Below are 15942 nucleotides of genomic sequence, written 5' to 3'. Positions count from 1 at the left end.
CAAAGTCTCTACATAGGAATGAGTAGTAGAAGTAAAGTATGAAAAGTAGAAGCTAAGTTTTTAATTCCACTTGTTGGATATTAAAAACTAAGCTTCTTTCGCCGATCTAATTCGTTGTTTCGTTATACCGAGCTCGAGAATCGGTTTTAAGTGTGTAGAGCTTCTACTCATATAATGAGTTGATTTTAGAAATAAAAGGAAATGTTATACTACAAGTTTTTCTTTGGCTAGATCTTTCAGTGCGCATGCATATATTATCTTCAACTCAGCTTGGCAAAATATACTACAAAAAAGACTTTGAAAAAGATAGATAGAATTAGAAATAAGGAAAATGATGTTTAATGAGGTATCCTAGAAGTCAAATATGAGTCGAAAAATCTCAAACTTGATCAACTGCTCTGCATTTGAGCTACTCTAGAAATAGGGTGAGATCATTTGAACCAGCTAGTCACTTGTTTTTTAAATCAACGGTGCCTTAAAATACTCTCAGTGAAGTTCGTCCACCTCCTACAGCTTCGGAAGTTGGTTACGTATTGCAATATATAAAAAAATATATATAAGAATTATAAACAGGGCACGGAGTCAAATGATTACAAAATGCATTTTCTTGACAATATAATGTTCATTATTACAATTTGAATATATACATTCAGGAATATACAATACATGCAGCACCTATCCAAATTCACCGCGAGTTCAAAGTAAACTGCCACCGCTCGATGTGCTCGGTAGCGACTTTTGCGGTTGCCCTTTCGTCCCGGACGAGCAGGACGCACTCATATCACCGGCAGCGCAAGTAATTGTAGGAATATTGCACCCTTGTAGTGAGAAACCTTGGTATTCGGCAACAGTCGGTTTGAGTGGGGATTCGAGTAACAGAGCACGAGGTGAATCTTCGTCCAGCAGATTTGCACCACTGGCAACGCTGGGAGGCCGTAGCGGAAGTGGTGCAAGTTTTTCTTCACGTTCTTTGGTAATCAGAGGATCAAATTCCTCCAAATCATAGGTGCTCATTTGCGATTTCGCTATTGCGGTAGGATTTATTCCAACATCCTCGGCAACGCTATTTTCTCCACTGTGATCCGAAAAATCGAAATCATAGTTAATGTTTCTGATACCTCGGATAAAATTGACTGCTACATCGTCCGGTGTGGCGATTTCATCCAATGATTGAGTGTCGAATACTTTGTTGTAGTCAAATACGGGTGATGCGGACAACAAGTCAGCCGAATTGCTGGTGCTCATTCCAGAAAATGGAGAGGGGACCAATGGAGGATCTTTCTCACATTCAACAGAAACCAATGGAACCGCTAAAGCATCCGAAAGGTTCTTAACTAGATCGTCAAAATTGGTTTGCGTACCCGAGTTTAAATCTGCGGGTGCTTTAGATTTAGAATCTCCGCATTCGACATCGCCACCTTTAATAGCGGCCACTAGATTCGACTGGAAATGGCCCATGTCGATAGATGGCTCACTACTGCTAGCGGGAGTTGAGTGTGTATTGCGCTGCTCCAAACGGCGTGGTGTGCGAATTGGTTTGAGTACTAGTGGAGTTCGCTCGAGTACGTCTGCGACCTTTCGACTTATTTCCTTCTGCAATTAACAAATGTGAATTACAGTTTTTTCAGCCTGCAGTCATCAACAACAAAATACTCACATTAAAGTTCTCTATGTCCTGATCCAAAAGCGTCACATTCTTAGAAAATTCATCGTTACGAGTCTCTAGATTTTTCATTGTTTTCAAGTTTTCCGATATGAGGTGCAAACTTTCACAGGCCATCAGAGCACTTTCCCATGCCGACGGTCCGGTTTTCTCACCGGCCATAAGTCCATTGAATTCATCGGCCGACATAGATAGCGATTCCGAGGTTAAATTTTCGATGAAGGAAATTGCACAGCAAAGGTTCGTAAAATAATATCCACCCTCACCACTCATCAATCGTGTAGCGTAACTGAACCGCGTGATATAATTGATATTGCTGTGCAACCGAACGGGATTGGCCTTGAGTACAACAAATATCAAAGCAGGCAAAAATTCATCGGCACTTGCGGGTCCTCCGACAGATTGTTTCAACAAACTAAAAATGTTCCGACAGCATCGAATGATACATTCTAGTTTCTCCTGTAAAAACAAACAAAATGTTGAATTTGAACACATGCCATCAGTAGCAGAAAAGTATTGCACACCTGAGGGGATTGGAAAGAATCCATTGAAACCAACTCCGTAATGGCTGTATAGACGAGATCGCGTACCTCCGAATTGACCTCATCAATACTGCAAACCAAGTGCTTGGCATTGATCCAATTCAGCTGTCGGATGCGCTTCTGAATTTGGGAATCCTTCTCCTCGTCGTTTGTACTTGGTGGAGAGAACAGCCGGTTATGGTTCATTGTCATGATGCATTTTTCAAAAAAATCCAGTGTTTGCTCTTTGGTTTCCTGAGGTACGTTTGCGAATTTGGAATTTTCGACGTTCATATATTCTTGAAACTTTGTATAACCGTTTTGAACAAATTCGGAGATTTCCTCTATACTACATTCGTTGTGCTTTTTACGTATTTTTTGGTCTAGCATTTCAATAAAATATTTCAATTCGCGTTTGGCTGCTTCTTCGATTTTCAATGACTTCAGCGCTTCCTGGTACTCTTGTTCCAATTTGTCCATTGGTTGTCGATTATGGTGACGAGACGATTTGATTGCTTCCTTCGAAGGAGTTGTCTTTTTTAGCAAATCCATCAGGTTTCTTTTTTTCTTTTTATCCTCCTCTTTTGGAGCCGCCCCGGGTTTGAGCATCTGGCCATGAGTCATTTTAGAGTAATGTTCTGCTGGTTGTTTTGCTGATGAAGTGTCTTGTTTCCGACTAGATGTGCGATCAATAAATTTCATTGGGCGGAATTCTAAAATACACGGCGTTTATTTTTTGTTTCATCGCAAACTGATAAACTTTGAGGTGAACACTTACGTTTAATGTGGCGTTCCTTTATCGTGCGCTCGCGATAACATTTCGAGCACAGCCCATTCCACTGTGCATTTCCGTAGAAACCACAACCATTGAGACATTGTAGATCTTTCTGCTGTATGCGTGGTGTCTTTATAGAGAACATTTTTACGAAGGACTATTTGAATCTTATTTTTACGAAAACATTACACAGAGAATTCCAAAATCAGAATTTGGAATCAATTTTCAAAACAATTTCATAAGAGAAATCGATTTGCGCTGCAGATATACTCAGCTGTTGTTGATAGGCAGCCACGGTGTCTCAAGCAGTGCTGTCAACTGTTTTTTCCAAAAATCTGTATTTGGCGAAAAAAACTATCTGTACAATATCTTTCTCGAAAAATCAAACATCAATTTAGTGCGAAAACTGATTTTGCGACCAACAAAAAAAAAAAAAGGTCGCTCGACCTGGTTTACCCCTATGGAATCCAACACAAAAACTGAAAATCGGTATTTATCTGTATGAAAATTGAAATATCGGTATTTTGAGAGAGCATATCTGTATTCCTGTATCGAGTCCAAAAATCGGTATAAATACCGAGAAATCGGTATAGTTGGCAGCGCTGTCTGTAAATCTAAAAAAAAATCTGCAGTCAGCAAGTATGTCGTGCTGGCAGCAATTTCTCTATAAAGTATGACATACGCAAAACTGACTTGGCTATCAAAAAAAAAAAAAAAGGTCGCGGAAATTTCAAAAGTCTGTAAATATAGACGAAAGTCTGCGAAAATTTCAAATGTCTGCTAAAGTCTGCGAGAATTTCAAAAGTCTGTAAAAGTCTGCACAACAAAAAATGTCTGCAGCACTATACCCCAAATCTGCAGATTTACAGACAAATCTGCAGACCTGGCATCTCTGAGCTCAACTGAAGCAATTGACAGTACAAGAACAGTGCTGCCGATAATGATGTTTCTTTTTGCAAAAATTCTCGATGAGATTGTCGACAAATGACGTTATAAGGATACTGTTTTGATATTGATCCATCGTCACGTTTTAATTTTCAAGCAGAGATGACATTTATATATATGGTAGCAGACAGCGATATTTTGGCCACTTCATATATTTTGATCCACCTAACAAAATTTATGGATTTAATCGATGTTTAGTAACCCATGTCTCATCAATTTGAGTTTATCAAATTATACTGAAAATAATTTGTACGCTAGAATTATGTTCAAAGCATTTCAACTATCACTACTTGTAGAACACATGAAATTCATGAAAACATACACTTAACTGATAAAATGAGTGAAAACCTGTTGATATTAAGTGGAAATCATGTTACATTTATCTGAAATGCACATAAAAGAGATAAGATATATCGTTACCGCTAGATTCTATATGAATATCATGTGGATATCACATTGTTTTTCATACAGATTTCAATTGAAACACAGTTGACCGAATCAAGTGTTTTGCACATACATTTGTGCTGTACTCATTTCCACTTGAAAATGAAGTGTTTAACAAATGTAGTTCGATTTAATAGCAAAATATATCACATCAAAAGAAAAATCCATTAAAGCTAAGTGAAAAATAATCTCATCTTGCATCTAAGTAAATTTAAACATGAAATCTTAAAACAAATCGCTTTGGTTATGTATTGAAATGAAAAAGCACATTAAATTGAAATGCTGTTTGCATATGAATCGATCGTACAAATTTTTATTAGTGTAAATTACCTATTGTGAATAGCGGGCCTTACACGATCATTAAAAGTGTCAATACTAAAAAGTAATGACACTTTTAATGATCGTGTAAGGTCTACAAGTTCAGTAATGACACGAGTAATGATGGAATTCCGGATTTTCCATCATTACCACAATTATTTCTTCTTATTATTTGTTTGTGAAAGTGCTGAATATCGTCAGTTGTATTAGATGAGAAAATTTGACAACCATGAAGTAAACATTCTCTTCAGAACTATAGCGGCCCTTACACGATCATTAAAAGTGTCATTACTAAAAAGTAATGGAACTTTTAATGATCGTGTAAGGTCTACGAGTTCAGTAATGACACGAGTAATGATGGAATTCCGGATTTTCCATCATTACCAACATTATTTCTTCTTCTTTTTTTTGTGGAAGTGCTGAATATCTTTAGAACTATACGTGAAAAAATGACAAAGTGTAGATTTAAATTGTTAATATTTCATTAACCTTAACGTTTCAATGGCAAATCAAATTTATTTTAAGCTAAACGAAAATAATAATATTGCTATTGTTATTGCTGGAGTAGTTACAAATACTCATCATTAATAATGAACGTGTAATGCTAAAAAGTAATGACGAGCGGTAATGCAGTAATGACGAGCGTTTGAGCAGAAGTGTCATTACTTAGTAATGACACTTTTAATGATCGTGTAAGGGCCGCTTATACGTGAAAAAAAAATTCTGGAAATGACTGAGTGTAGATTTAAATTATTAATGTTTCATTAACCTTAACGTTTCAATGGCAAATGAAATTTTTCTTCAGCTAAACTAAGATAAAGAATATTGCTAATTGCTTGTAATTGGTTACAAGCTCCGTGCTGGAGTAGTTACAAATACTCATCATTAATAATGAGCGTGTAATGCTAAAAAGGAATGATGTACAGTAATGCAGTAATGACGAGCGTTTGAGCAGAAGTGTCATTACTTAGTAATGACACTTTTAATGATCTTGTAAAGGCCGCTATTGATTCGGAATTCATACTGTATTCCACATAGAATTATGAATGAAAATTTTTCGTCCACTGGAACTTGATTCGGAATACATTCAGAATGGGTAATGTGGGTAATTATAAAATGTTTAGAACCAGAGTGACAAGATTATTTTTGATTAAGAGTGTAGAGAGTATTTCTGGTCTATCAGACAATGAATCTCATTGATAGATCAGCTGTCAAAACTTTTATGATTCTTGTCGTTGGTACAATAGTAGCTAGTTTTGTGTGCTGGATCGTTTTCCTCGTTGAAAACGGCTAAAACAACTTCTCAATCTGCTTCAGCAGCTTTAAAATGTCCGCTCGAGAGCTTAGGTAATTGGCTATTATCTAGTAAGGTACTGTTATGACAATCAACTGTAGAAAACAACTGTTTTCGTTTCGAGTTTGAATATTTCAAATTTTTACATAATCGTTCTTGTGTTCGACGGTCGAGTATAGAGTGGATGGAGTGAGATGAGGAACTGTTGAAAGTGTTTAGTACGGTGTGGCAAGAATGAACGGAAGGATGATCGAAAAAGCGAGTGATAAAAACGAAAACATTGTTGTGTAATCCCGAAAATAGAAGCTGACGAATGATACGGAACACGAGTGATTGCTGTTTAATTATCGCATGTTACGTTAGTCATGAAACTTGTACAGTTGCAACCGTAATCTTCAGTGAGCATAGCACAGTACCTGCTTTGAGATATTTCTCCAGTCTTAAGCGTACTTAACCTTGAACTTCGAATGCAGTCTGACACTAGTCGTTGAGTTTTTGAATCATGTTTTTTTTAGCAACATTCGAATAGCAGTTTGTTTTTTTTTGAATATTCAATTTGACATCCTATAATAATCTCTCATTTTTATGCTAATATAATACTCTGCTATGTTCCCTATCATCGAAGATACTAGTAGAAATTTGATTTGACCGTGATTTGTATTTCGACCAAGATTAGCGACCGTCTAACTGCACAGAACTAGGAATCAATCCTGTAGGCTCACTAGTTCCTATGGTACGGGCAATGTCTGCCTATGAAGAACTAAAACGTCTCAGCCCAATCGAGTGAGTGCCTTTTAAAGCCATATCAACTAGATATCCCAATTGGAGTAGCAAAACAAAACATGGATTGGCACCAGTTTTTTTTCGGTTTCATTTGCAAAAGTCCCTGCTGAAAAATGCTTCTTTTGTTATTTAGTGCGAAATTGATGTTAGTGTTTCTTGGTCTTCAGCACACAAATCTAATGTTTCTATCAATGATCCTCAGCGAACTGAAATCTCCCACTGTACACGTAATCCGCGAGGTATATGAGGGCGAAAATGCACACGAAACATTCGAACTTGAGCTGGATAAGGCACTGTACGCCAAAGCGGATTACATCATTATCGAACCATCGCGGTTGGGTGAAGAAACGGGCCGATGGATCGCAGTTGGAAACTGTCTTCACAAAACGGCACTCATTAGCGGTGTGGCTTCGGTGGCGGCCGGTTAGTACATAGTGTTCCAATGCCAAGTAGGTTTTCCATCTATGGTATTTCTTTCTATTTAGGACTAGCATGGCGCGATCGTTTACTGTTCTGCGCTCCGTTGTGTGCCGTGTCCATATTTTGTACAGGTTTGTACATGGTATCCTGGTCCTACGATCCCTGTGTCCAGTATCAAGTAAGCGAGTCCAAATTTAACTTGCATTCATTTCTCGACGTTCACTACCTTTCCATTACAGGTTGAGAAAAACCCCAAAAGTCTATCGAAAGTACCAAATGTGAACGATTTTTCATCACCAATAGTATTAGTGTACACCAGTAACAAGTGCGCCAAATATAGCCACCGTGTCGTAACGTTACTGGCCAGTTCGTATTGCGTGTGGCGTATCTATCAGCTTTTCAAATAACTGTCATGGCTGTTGCGTTCACAAAACAAAAAAACTGTACAGAAAAACAACCGATTAAAATCAAGCTCGCGCTCCACACCGGGAATATGGGGATCGGGTTTTAGTTTCAAGCTTTCGTTTCGATGAATTTATTAGGATCTATTTTTAATATGAGCAGGTGAAATCTTTTGAATTGAGATACAATTTTTTGTTTGAGGACTGTGCGATTAAAGTCAGTAGAAATCATGAAACCCAAGCTTCAGGAGTCACTTAACATTACTACTTCGAGACATACGCTACGATCTTAACTGGGAAAGGTTTAGCAGTAAATTCTGGGGAGTAATGGATCTTCTCCGTTTAGAAGTGCAAATCTAGTTTTGTTTGTCGTTCCAAGTAAAATGAAATCTCAAAAACGATGGTGAAGTAAGGAACTGTGATCGAATGCCGACTAGCGCGCGAAAGACATTGATTCGAATGAACTAAATTTTTTCAGGGTAGCGCTTGGACACGAGGTTACGAGGTAATTACGTATGGACGGTGAGAAAATAGAACCTTCATACGGTGTTTGAGGTCCATTCGCTTCCTGCCTATAATCTGACTGCCTATACATTTAAACTGATATCATATTGATATCGATTGCGATTGGGTCAGAGTGTTACTGAACATTTGCCATTACGTTTTCTGTTGCTAGTGAACTCAAAACGCAGATATTGCTGTTAATCAAGCTGTCTCGTTTACGTTTCTGTTTGTTTTTTTTTTTATTTTCCAACTATCCAAGTCGAATGTCGAAATCAGGTAAATCGTGATATTAGAAACGAGAGAATGTGTCCAAGGTGTCAGGTTCTGGAACCAGCCGGAAGAAAAAAACAATGATTAGTTAATATATTGCATTTATCGAAAAGTAAAGGAAAGTTATAGAAGAATAGCCGGAATTTGATAAAATTACTACTTAGCTGCACAATTGTCTAGATCGAATGTGGTTTTTGTTTCGCTCAAAGATAAAATCTTCTGTTTGAAGAAAACTACTTAAGGTATTCTCTCAAAGACAACAGTAAATACGATTATAAGAATTAAGCTAGAAGCAGTCAAGCTTACGCTAACTATATGGCAATGGCGACCAATGGAGAATATCTGTATGCAGTAGTATTATGTTTCATTATATGAACAACTGTAAACGTTGAAAGAGGAAACTCACTAGAGCCGTGTATAAAGTAAAATAACCAGTCAAACATACTTACTGTAGAAGAAATAAATATAAAGTCTAGTTTTGCAAAATTGTTTATTCATTCGAGCCACCGAAAAAAGCGGTACAATTGATGACAGTATTCCTTGATGTGCTGCAATTATTTCTAAGCTCCTGCGTCCAGCACTCTTTTTCATGACGTTACGATTCTAGCACGGCTAGTTTTTGGAAACATAATCGTTCTAATATGGCATATGTATTAGAAAGATGTCAGTATTTTCGAATTCAAAACAATTTCATAATAACATTGAATAAAACTGCTTATACCAATAACTGTGAAAGCGCATAGTTCCCATATAACATTTGAATTAATTCGTCGAGAAATGTGTGTGTGTGTGACAAACAATGTCACTCAATTTTCTCGGAAATAGCTTAACCGATCTTTACGAACAGATTCATATGGAAGAGGCCCTGTACTATGCTCCTGTACAAAATTCCCAAATTTCATATGGATCCGACTTCTGGTTCCAGAACAATAGGAACACACTTAAATTTTATTGCTGAATCTCGGCAAAAAAAAATACCGAGATCTGCACAACCGAGTTCTCGCTAATCGTCTCGGCAAAATGTATAATTTCTGAATCTCGGCAATCCTACATTTATTAACTGTCAATTATTGCCGAACTTGTCAGCAGAAATTTTACTGTTAGTTCGGCAGAAGCGATCAGGATTGGATTGGATTTTTCTTTATTATTGTATGTAAAATAAGTCACAAAAGCAAAGGTTGGAGAAAGATGGTGTTTTATTATGTTCATTTGAATCTTCACACTTAAAACCGATTCTCGAGCTCGGCATAATGAAATGCCGAATTATATCGGCAACACTTAATTTTACTGACTATTCAGTAATTAACATGCTCTTTTCCGAAAATCGTTACAGTTCTATGCTGATATCTCGGTAAAGCGAGTTCTTTTGCTTAAGTTTGGCAAAATATTTTACTGAACGTGTCAGTAAACAACAAATATACCGAGATCAGCAAAACCGTTTGCCGAGATTTCGAACAGCGACTTAGCTTTTACTGAAACTCGGTGAGACACTTGTCATTTAATGTTTCCTTTAGATTTTCCAAGCATCACGTCGCCATTGCTCGTGGAACTGGAAAACATCTAAATTGTATGAAGGAAGAAGATTTGTATATTTAATTAAAAGATAAGTAAAATCGAAAACCATCTAATTTGCATATGTTTTAATATCCGCTGTTTACAGGTGAGGTGAGGAGCACTAGAAACAATTGTCTTTAGTCGTGATGTTTTCGTTTGGTGTTTGCGCTTTTGTGGTTTGCTGAATTGAAATGAACATCAATAAAATATTCCTTTCACCAACATTAGCTTTTGCTGATATTAATTTCATACAAAAATAAAAAAATATCTTTCCTTTTTCGATTACTGATGACTCGGCAATTCATGATTCCTTCCTGATAACTTTTGCCGAGCTGACAGCAAAACTTCTGCTGACAAGTTCGGCAATAATTGACAGTTGACAAATTTTGGATTGCCGAGATTCTCAGTAATTATACATTTTGCCGAGACGATTACCGAGTACTCGGCTGTGCAAATCTCGGCATTCTTTTTGCCGAGATTCAGCAAGAAATTTTAAGTGTGTAGTATACAAAAAAGAAAACATCACGCCTAAAGTCAATTTTTTCTAGTGCTCCTCAATGCACCTATCTAAAAATAAGTAGATATTAATAATTATATTTGCGAAGCAGATAGTTTCATTATTTCACTTATCTTGTCACTAAATATAAAAAATCTGTTAGCACTAAGCAGTTCAATTTGAACTGCTCTGCACTGATGAGTCAAAGACGAAACGTAAAACTAATAAAAACGGTTATGTGTCCTAGCACAAAATTTGGCTAACCCCTAAATGACCTTGTTTCAATATTTTATATTAAACCAGATTTTATTATTCACTAGCTTTATTACAGACGAACGATCTCGACTCGATTATAGAGGTTTTAACCTTAAGGTCATTCAACTGTTCGGGCCAGAAAAACTTTCTGACCCTATGTGCGGGGTTGGGAATCGAACCCAGGCGGGCTGCGTGAAAGGCATCGATTTACCAATTACGCTATACCCGTCCCCGCGAACGATCTTATAGGCTAGGTAGTTCAATGAATAATGATGGCTGCCGGCCGTGCAGGAAGTTGCATAGGATGAAATAACCAGGGGTCCATGAATACTATAACATCCCCTCTTTTCTCGTAAAAAATATTCAAATTACAAACAGAAATCATTCAACTTGGCTGGAACACGGACGATCCTTTTCGGTCGATCTAACTTTTTCGGTGTAATCGGCGGAGTGCGATTTGTTTCCGTGTTGCAGCTGATTGTTGTCATTGACGGTGTTTCACTTTGTTGATCCATCGATGGTTGTTTTTTGTGTGCTGGTATCGGTGAAGAAGACGGTTGCTTAGTTTTTTCACTAATTTGTGGCAAAGCTAACCAGCTGGCTGAAGCGTTGGCCTCGACGTTTTCATTCTGCTTCGCAACGGACTGTCGTGTGTTGATATCTTCAGAATAGGATGGCATTTTACAGCTTAATAGCGTATCGGGATCTTTACGCGGCTTTAAATGAACCAGTGAACGACGATAATTAGCACCGTTAACATTCACCAAATAAGACCTCTCATTGAAACGGTTCGAAATGACACCTGGTGTCCACTGATTCGACAACTCAGGATGCATTTGGACATAAACTGGTGAGCCAACTTCTAATTCCGGTAAGTGTTTTGTTTTTCTATCATAATATAACTTAGAGCGCTTACGGTTAATTTCAATTTCAGAAGATACGTTCTCTGCCACCTTTGGAAGAAGATAATTTACCGAAGTAGGGATACCACACCTGGTGGAACGTGAAAATAGCCGCACAACAGGGCTGGAGCCAATTTTATTCGGAATATTCCGCCAGTGAAGGAGAGCGTACCAAAAGTCATTTCCACTTTCCTCGGCTTTTTTCATCAGATGTTTGGCTATTTTAACTGCTGCTTCAGCTTTTCCATTTGCCTGCTGATGATATGGAGCGGATGACACAAGTTCAAAATCCCAATCCGCAGCGAATTTAATCATCTTTTGGCTGGTAAAATTCGTGCCGTTGTCTGTTACGACTCGTTGAGGTATACCATAGCGGCAAAAGTTCTGCTTGCAGGCGGCGATTACGGATTCCGGACACAAATCATTAAGACGATTGATCTCGAAAAAGTCCGAAAAATGGTCCACGGTTATAAGAAATTTGCCTTTAATACCGTTCAGTTGCCCAAAGAAGACGTCCATGGACACGAGCTGGAACGGATGTACAGGAATCTCATGGCTTTTCATTGGAGGATGTGATTGGGAAGCAGCGAACTTTGCACACACATCACAGCTACGTACGGTATCCTTGATTTGACATGTCATACCCGGCCAGAACAAATTAGCTCGAGCTAGTCGTAACGTCGCATCCACACCATTGTGACTGGCGTGACAGCTTTCGACCATCTTTTTTCGCAACGGATGGGGAATCAAAATACGATCATTACGAAAAATCAAACCATTTTGAGTTGTCAAATCATTTCGGTAACCGTAATACACTTTGACACTGTCGGGAACACCACTAATACTCTTCGGCCAACCATCGCGAATATATTCAGTAATCAAACTCATCGTCGGATCTGCTTTAGTTTCCTGAATAATCTCGTCCAATTTGGCACTTGTAACACAAAGAAAGCTGCTCAGATTCATCTCCTGGACGGTATCAAAAATTCTGAAAATATTGTCCTTCCTGTATTCAGTTCGGGACTCCACGTTTATTAACGGTGCGCGGGATAATGCGTCAGCAATAACGTTATTCTTCCCGGTGACGAACTCAACGTTAAGATTATAGCGTTGGAGATTCAGCAACATGTGCTGCAAACGGCGCGGAGCGGACAAAAGCGGTTTTTTGAAGATAGATAGCAATGGTTTGTGATCAGTTTTAACTGTCACTTTTGGATTTCCTACGAGCAATTGATCGAACCGTACACATCCGAAGACTATAGCTAGAAGTTCTTTCTCAATCTGTGCGTAATTTTTTTCCGTTGAAGTGAGCGTTCTCGAAGCATATCCAATGATCGCATCTCTTTGGAATACTGCAACTCCAAGGCCGATACAACTAGCATCGCATTCGATGGTGACAGGTTGGTTCATGTCATAATAACGTAGTGTTTTTATGTCGGACACTAGTAATTTTACCTGATTGAATTCGGTTTCTTCCACAGCTGTCCGTCTCCAAGGCTGTGTCTCCGGTATAAGCTTCCTCAAATTGGTCAAGTTTGTGCTTAAATTGCGGATGAAACGTCCTAAGTATGTCACCATCCCTATGAATCTGTGAACGTCTTTTCGATTCGATGGTATTGGATATTCACGAATAGCTTCAATAATGGATTCATCTGGTTTTAGGCCTTCGTCGGTTAGTAGATGTCCATAAAATTTCACTGACTTCTCACACAATTTCAGCTTTGATTTATTGAGCTTTATATTATGATGTTCTAATCGACATAACAGTTTCTCAAGACGCTTGTTGTGGTTTTTGAGTGCTTCTTCGATGGTATCTCCAATTCCATATACCAGCAAATCATCTGCTATGCATTCTACGCCTTCTAAGCCGTCAATGACCTCTTGTAGCTTACTTTGGAAGATCTCTGGAGCCGAAGCGATCCCAAATGGAAGACGCGTCCATCAATATCGCCCAAACGGTGTCCAGAAAGTGGTCAATTTGCTGCTTTGCTCGTCTAACACTTCATGCCAGAACCCTTTTTTAGCGTCCATTGTAGAAAAGACTCTCGCCTTCCCCAGTTCTGGCAGTATTTCATCTAAAGTCACAAATTGAAGATTTGGTCGTCGGAGTGCCTTATTTAGATGAATCGGGTCCAAACAAATTCGGACTCCTGCGTCTTTTCCACTTTTTTGAACAATGACAATGTTGCTAATCCAATCGGTGTGATTGGTTTCTTTTGTAATTATACCACACTTCTCAAGCGCTTCTAACTCGTCCTTGAGTTTGCTTCTCATTGCAATTGGTACACGACGCGGTGGTTGGATTATCGGTTTTACGATTTCATCAAGCTCCATAGATACTTCACCTGGGAGTTTTCCGTAACCTGCAAATATCTCTTCGTGACGTTCGATGATCTCATGTGCCTTGACACGATAAATGTTGAACAGCCTATCCGAATCAGTAATTTGAGTATTCGGTTCCTGTTTGACGAATGTCACGGTGTTGCAAAACTTCACAAGGCCTAGCTCTCGGGAGGCTCGTGCCGACAACAATGGGCAATGATCAACGTCTACCACTTGCAACACCAGAAGGAATTTCTTGTTCAAACGACGACATGGTATTTTTACTTGTCCTAGAACGTTAATCGGGTTGCCTCCGAAACTCTGCAAACGGTATTTCGAAGACAGTAACTGTGGTTTCTGATTTCCCGACAACTTGACTAGCGTTGAGTATCCGATGAGGCTGGTATTTGCACCGGTATCCAATTCGCACAAAATGTCTCTCCACGTTTCATTAAATTTTAGTTTTACTTCTGCCATAACACTACCTCCACTACTCGAATCGTCATAAATCTTACCGATTTCATACTCTTTGTCAGATTCTTCTGACGACGTATCACTTTCACCACTATAATCCGGATCAGTTTCACTTTCATCTTCCTTTACTTCCTTGACTCTCCTTTGATTTTGTTTTTTTCGATCTAGTGGCGAATCTGCATACCTTTTCGAAGTGATTTTTCCCCTTGCATTTGTGGCAACGTTTGCCCAAGGCAGGACAAACACCCTTCGCGAAATCGTGTTGATCACCACAGAATTTACAACGCAGCGGTCTGTTCTTCGACGAGCCTCTTTTTTTGTCACTTTGTTCACTTCCGGGCACACTCCAAGTTCCTGTGATCGTTTAGCGGCAATTTCTTCTGCCCTGCATACATCAATTGCCTTTTCGAACGTAATGTCCGAAATCGTCAACATTTTCGTTCGAAGCCGAGGCCACTTATTGGCAGTAACAATCTTGTGAGTCAATAGCTCTTTTTCTAACTCTCCTAGCTTAGCTACTTTAGCAAGCACCTTTATTCTGCAACTAAAGTCATCTATCGATTCGTTAGTAGATTGTCCGGAACAGAAAAAGTCAAGCCGATCTATAATGATATTCCTTTTTGCGATGATTGCAGCCAATGCTGCTACCGGATCGCGGAGCTGTTGCGCCGTTAGTTCAAAATTGAAGAACTTTTTTCTTGCAGCTTCCCCTATGACGGACAATAAAAAACTCACTTTTCTCTCGTTGTCAGTTGCCGGCCACTTGTCCATACCGATTGCTTTTGAGTAATTCTCCCAACTTCGCACGAAAAACTCAAAGTTCTCTGACATGTCCCCTTCTAATGCCAGCGGATACGGTTGTGGAACGGAAACACCAGACGTACTAGCTTGCGGTTGTTCTTGAGGTGATCTGGAATTATCTCGAGTTGCCGATGTGACTGTTTGCATGAGTTGCGTAAAAATATTCATTTGATGTTCCAAAAACATCTTAAATTGATTTCCATCCATGTCGATGAGGATATTCGGATAACTTTTCTTCGCTTTTTCAAAATGGCCGCCTTCGCGACTGTACAGTTGCAAAAATTTTCTTCACTTTTTTTTCGGTAATATTTTCGCGATTTCTTCCAATGACGCCGAAAACACTTAGAAGCCTGCGTCAGCTTCTGACACCATGTTTCAATATTTTATATTAAACCAGATTTTATTATTCACTAGCTTTATTACAGACGAGCGATCTTATAGGCTAGGTAGTTCAATGAATAATGATGGCTGCCGGCCGTGCAGGAAGTTGCATAGGATGAAATAACCAGGGGTCCATGAATACTATAACAGACCTAACCTGCATCGGCCAGAAATAGTCGAAAACACGTTTTCGTTCGGCACGTCAGAAAAGACATTGCACTCCGTTGCAAAACAAAAACTGTTCTGTAAGTAGCAGAAACTTTACGTCTGCTTAGCGGTTCAAATTGAACTGCCGAGTTTAGCACTAAGCAGTTCAATTTGAACTGCTCTGCACTGATGAGTCAAAGACGAAACGTAAAACTAATAAAAAATCTGTTTTCCAGCTCCAAGAGCAATGGCGACGTGGTGCTTTTCAAAAT

At 38.8% G+C, this 15942-nt stretch overlaps 2 protein-coding genes across 6 annotated transcripts; one reads left to right on the top strand and one right to left on the bottom strand.

The window, feature by feature from the left end:
* Window positions 1-602: 602 nt before the first annotated feature.
* Window positions 603-3264, bottom strand: LOC131437292 (rab5 GDP/GTP exchange factor). Its single transcript, XM_058606540.1, has 4 exons — window positions 2963-3264; window positions 2188-2897; window positions 1658-2122; window positions 603-1593 (listed from the first exon to the last, which is right to left on the bottom strand). The coding sequence occupies exons 1-4, from the start codon at window positions 3102-3104 to the stop codon at window positions 697-699; spliced, it is 2214 nt and encodes a 737-aa protein (XP_058462523.1). The 5' UTR covers window positions 3105-3264; the 3' UTR covers window positions 603-696.
* A 2607-nt stretch (window positions 3265-5871) lies between these two features.
* LOC131436810 (transmembrane protein 11 homolog, mitochondrial) lies at window positions 5872-8824 on the top strand. 5 transcript variants are annotated; one of them, XM_058605736.1, is made up of 5 exons: window positions 5882-6013; window positions 6632-6743; window positions 6946-7166; window positions 7229-7341; window positions 7403-8824. In XM_058605736.1, exons 2-5 carry the CDS (start codon window positions 6691-6693, stop codon window positions 7568-7570), a joined length of 555 nt encoding a protein of 184 aa, XP_058461719.1. In that variant the 5' UTR covers window positions 5882-6013; window positions 6632-6690; the 3' UTR covers window positions 7571-8824. The 5 variants fall into 5 exon arrangements, with proteins under 5 accessions (XP_058461721.1, XP_058461719.1, XP_058461717.1 ...); XM_058605734.1 differs by having other exon boundaries at window positions 5883-6013; window positions 6586-6743; XM_058605737.1 differs by having other exon boundaries at window positions 5891-6013; window positions 6637-6743.
* Window positions 8825-15942: the final 7118 nt, after the last annotated feature.

The sequence above is a fragment of the Malaya genurostris genome, chromosome 3, assembly GCF_030247185.1.
Source record: "Malaya genurostris strain Urasoe2022 chromosome 3, Malgen_1.1, whole genome shotgun sequence".
Classification (NCBI taxonomy): domain Eukaryota; kingdom Metazoa; phylum Arthropoda; class Insecta; order Diptera; family Culicidae; genus Malaya; species Malaya genurostris.
The sequence above is the reverse complement of the archived record's forward strand: the minus strand, read 5'-3'. Positions and strand labels throughout refer to the sequence as shown.

Coding starts and splice junctions, on each gene's coding strand:
- LOC131437292 (XM_058606540.1), bottom strand. CDS start 3,104: ATGTTCTCTATAAAGACACCACGCATACAGCAGAAAGATCTACAATGT. Junction 2,898..2,962: donor AAAGGAACGCCACATTAAAC/GTAAGTGTTCAC, acceptor CGTGTATTTTAG/AATTCCGCCCAATGAAATTT. Junction 2,123..2,187: donor ATTCTTTCCAATCCCCTCAG/GTGTGCAATACT, acceptor TTGTTTTTACAG/GAGAAACTAGAATGTATCAT.
- LOC131436810 (XM_058605736.1), top strand. CDS start 6,691: ATGGTACGGGCAATGTCTGCCTATGAAGAACTAAAACGTCTCAGCCCA. Junction 6,744..6,945: donor AAACGTCTCAGCCCAATCGA/GTGAGTGCCTTT, acceptor AATGATCCTCAG/CGAACTGAAATCTCCCACTG. Junction 7,342..7,402: donor ATCCCTGTGTCCAGTATCAA/GTAAGCGAGTCC, acceptor TTTCCATTACAG/GTTGAGAAAAACCCCAAAAG.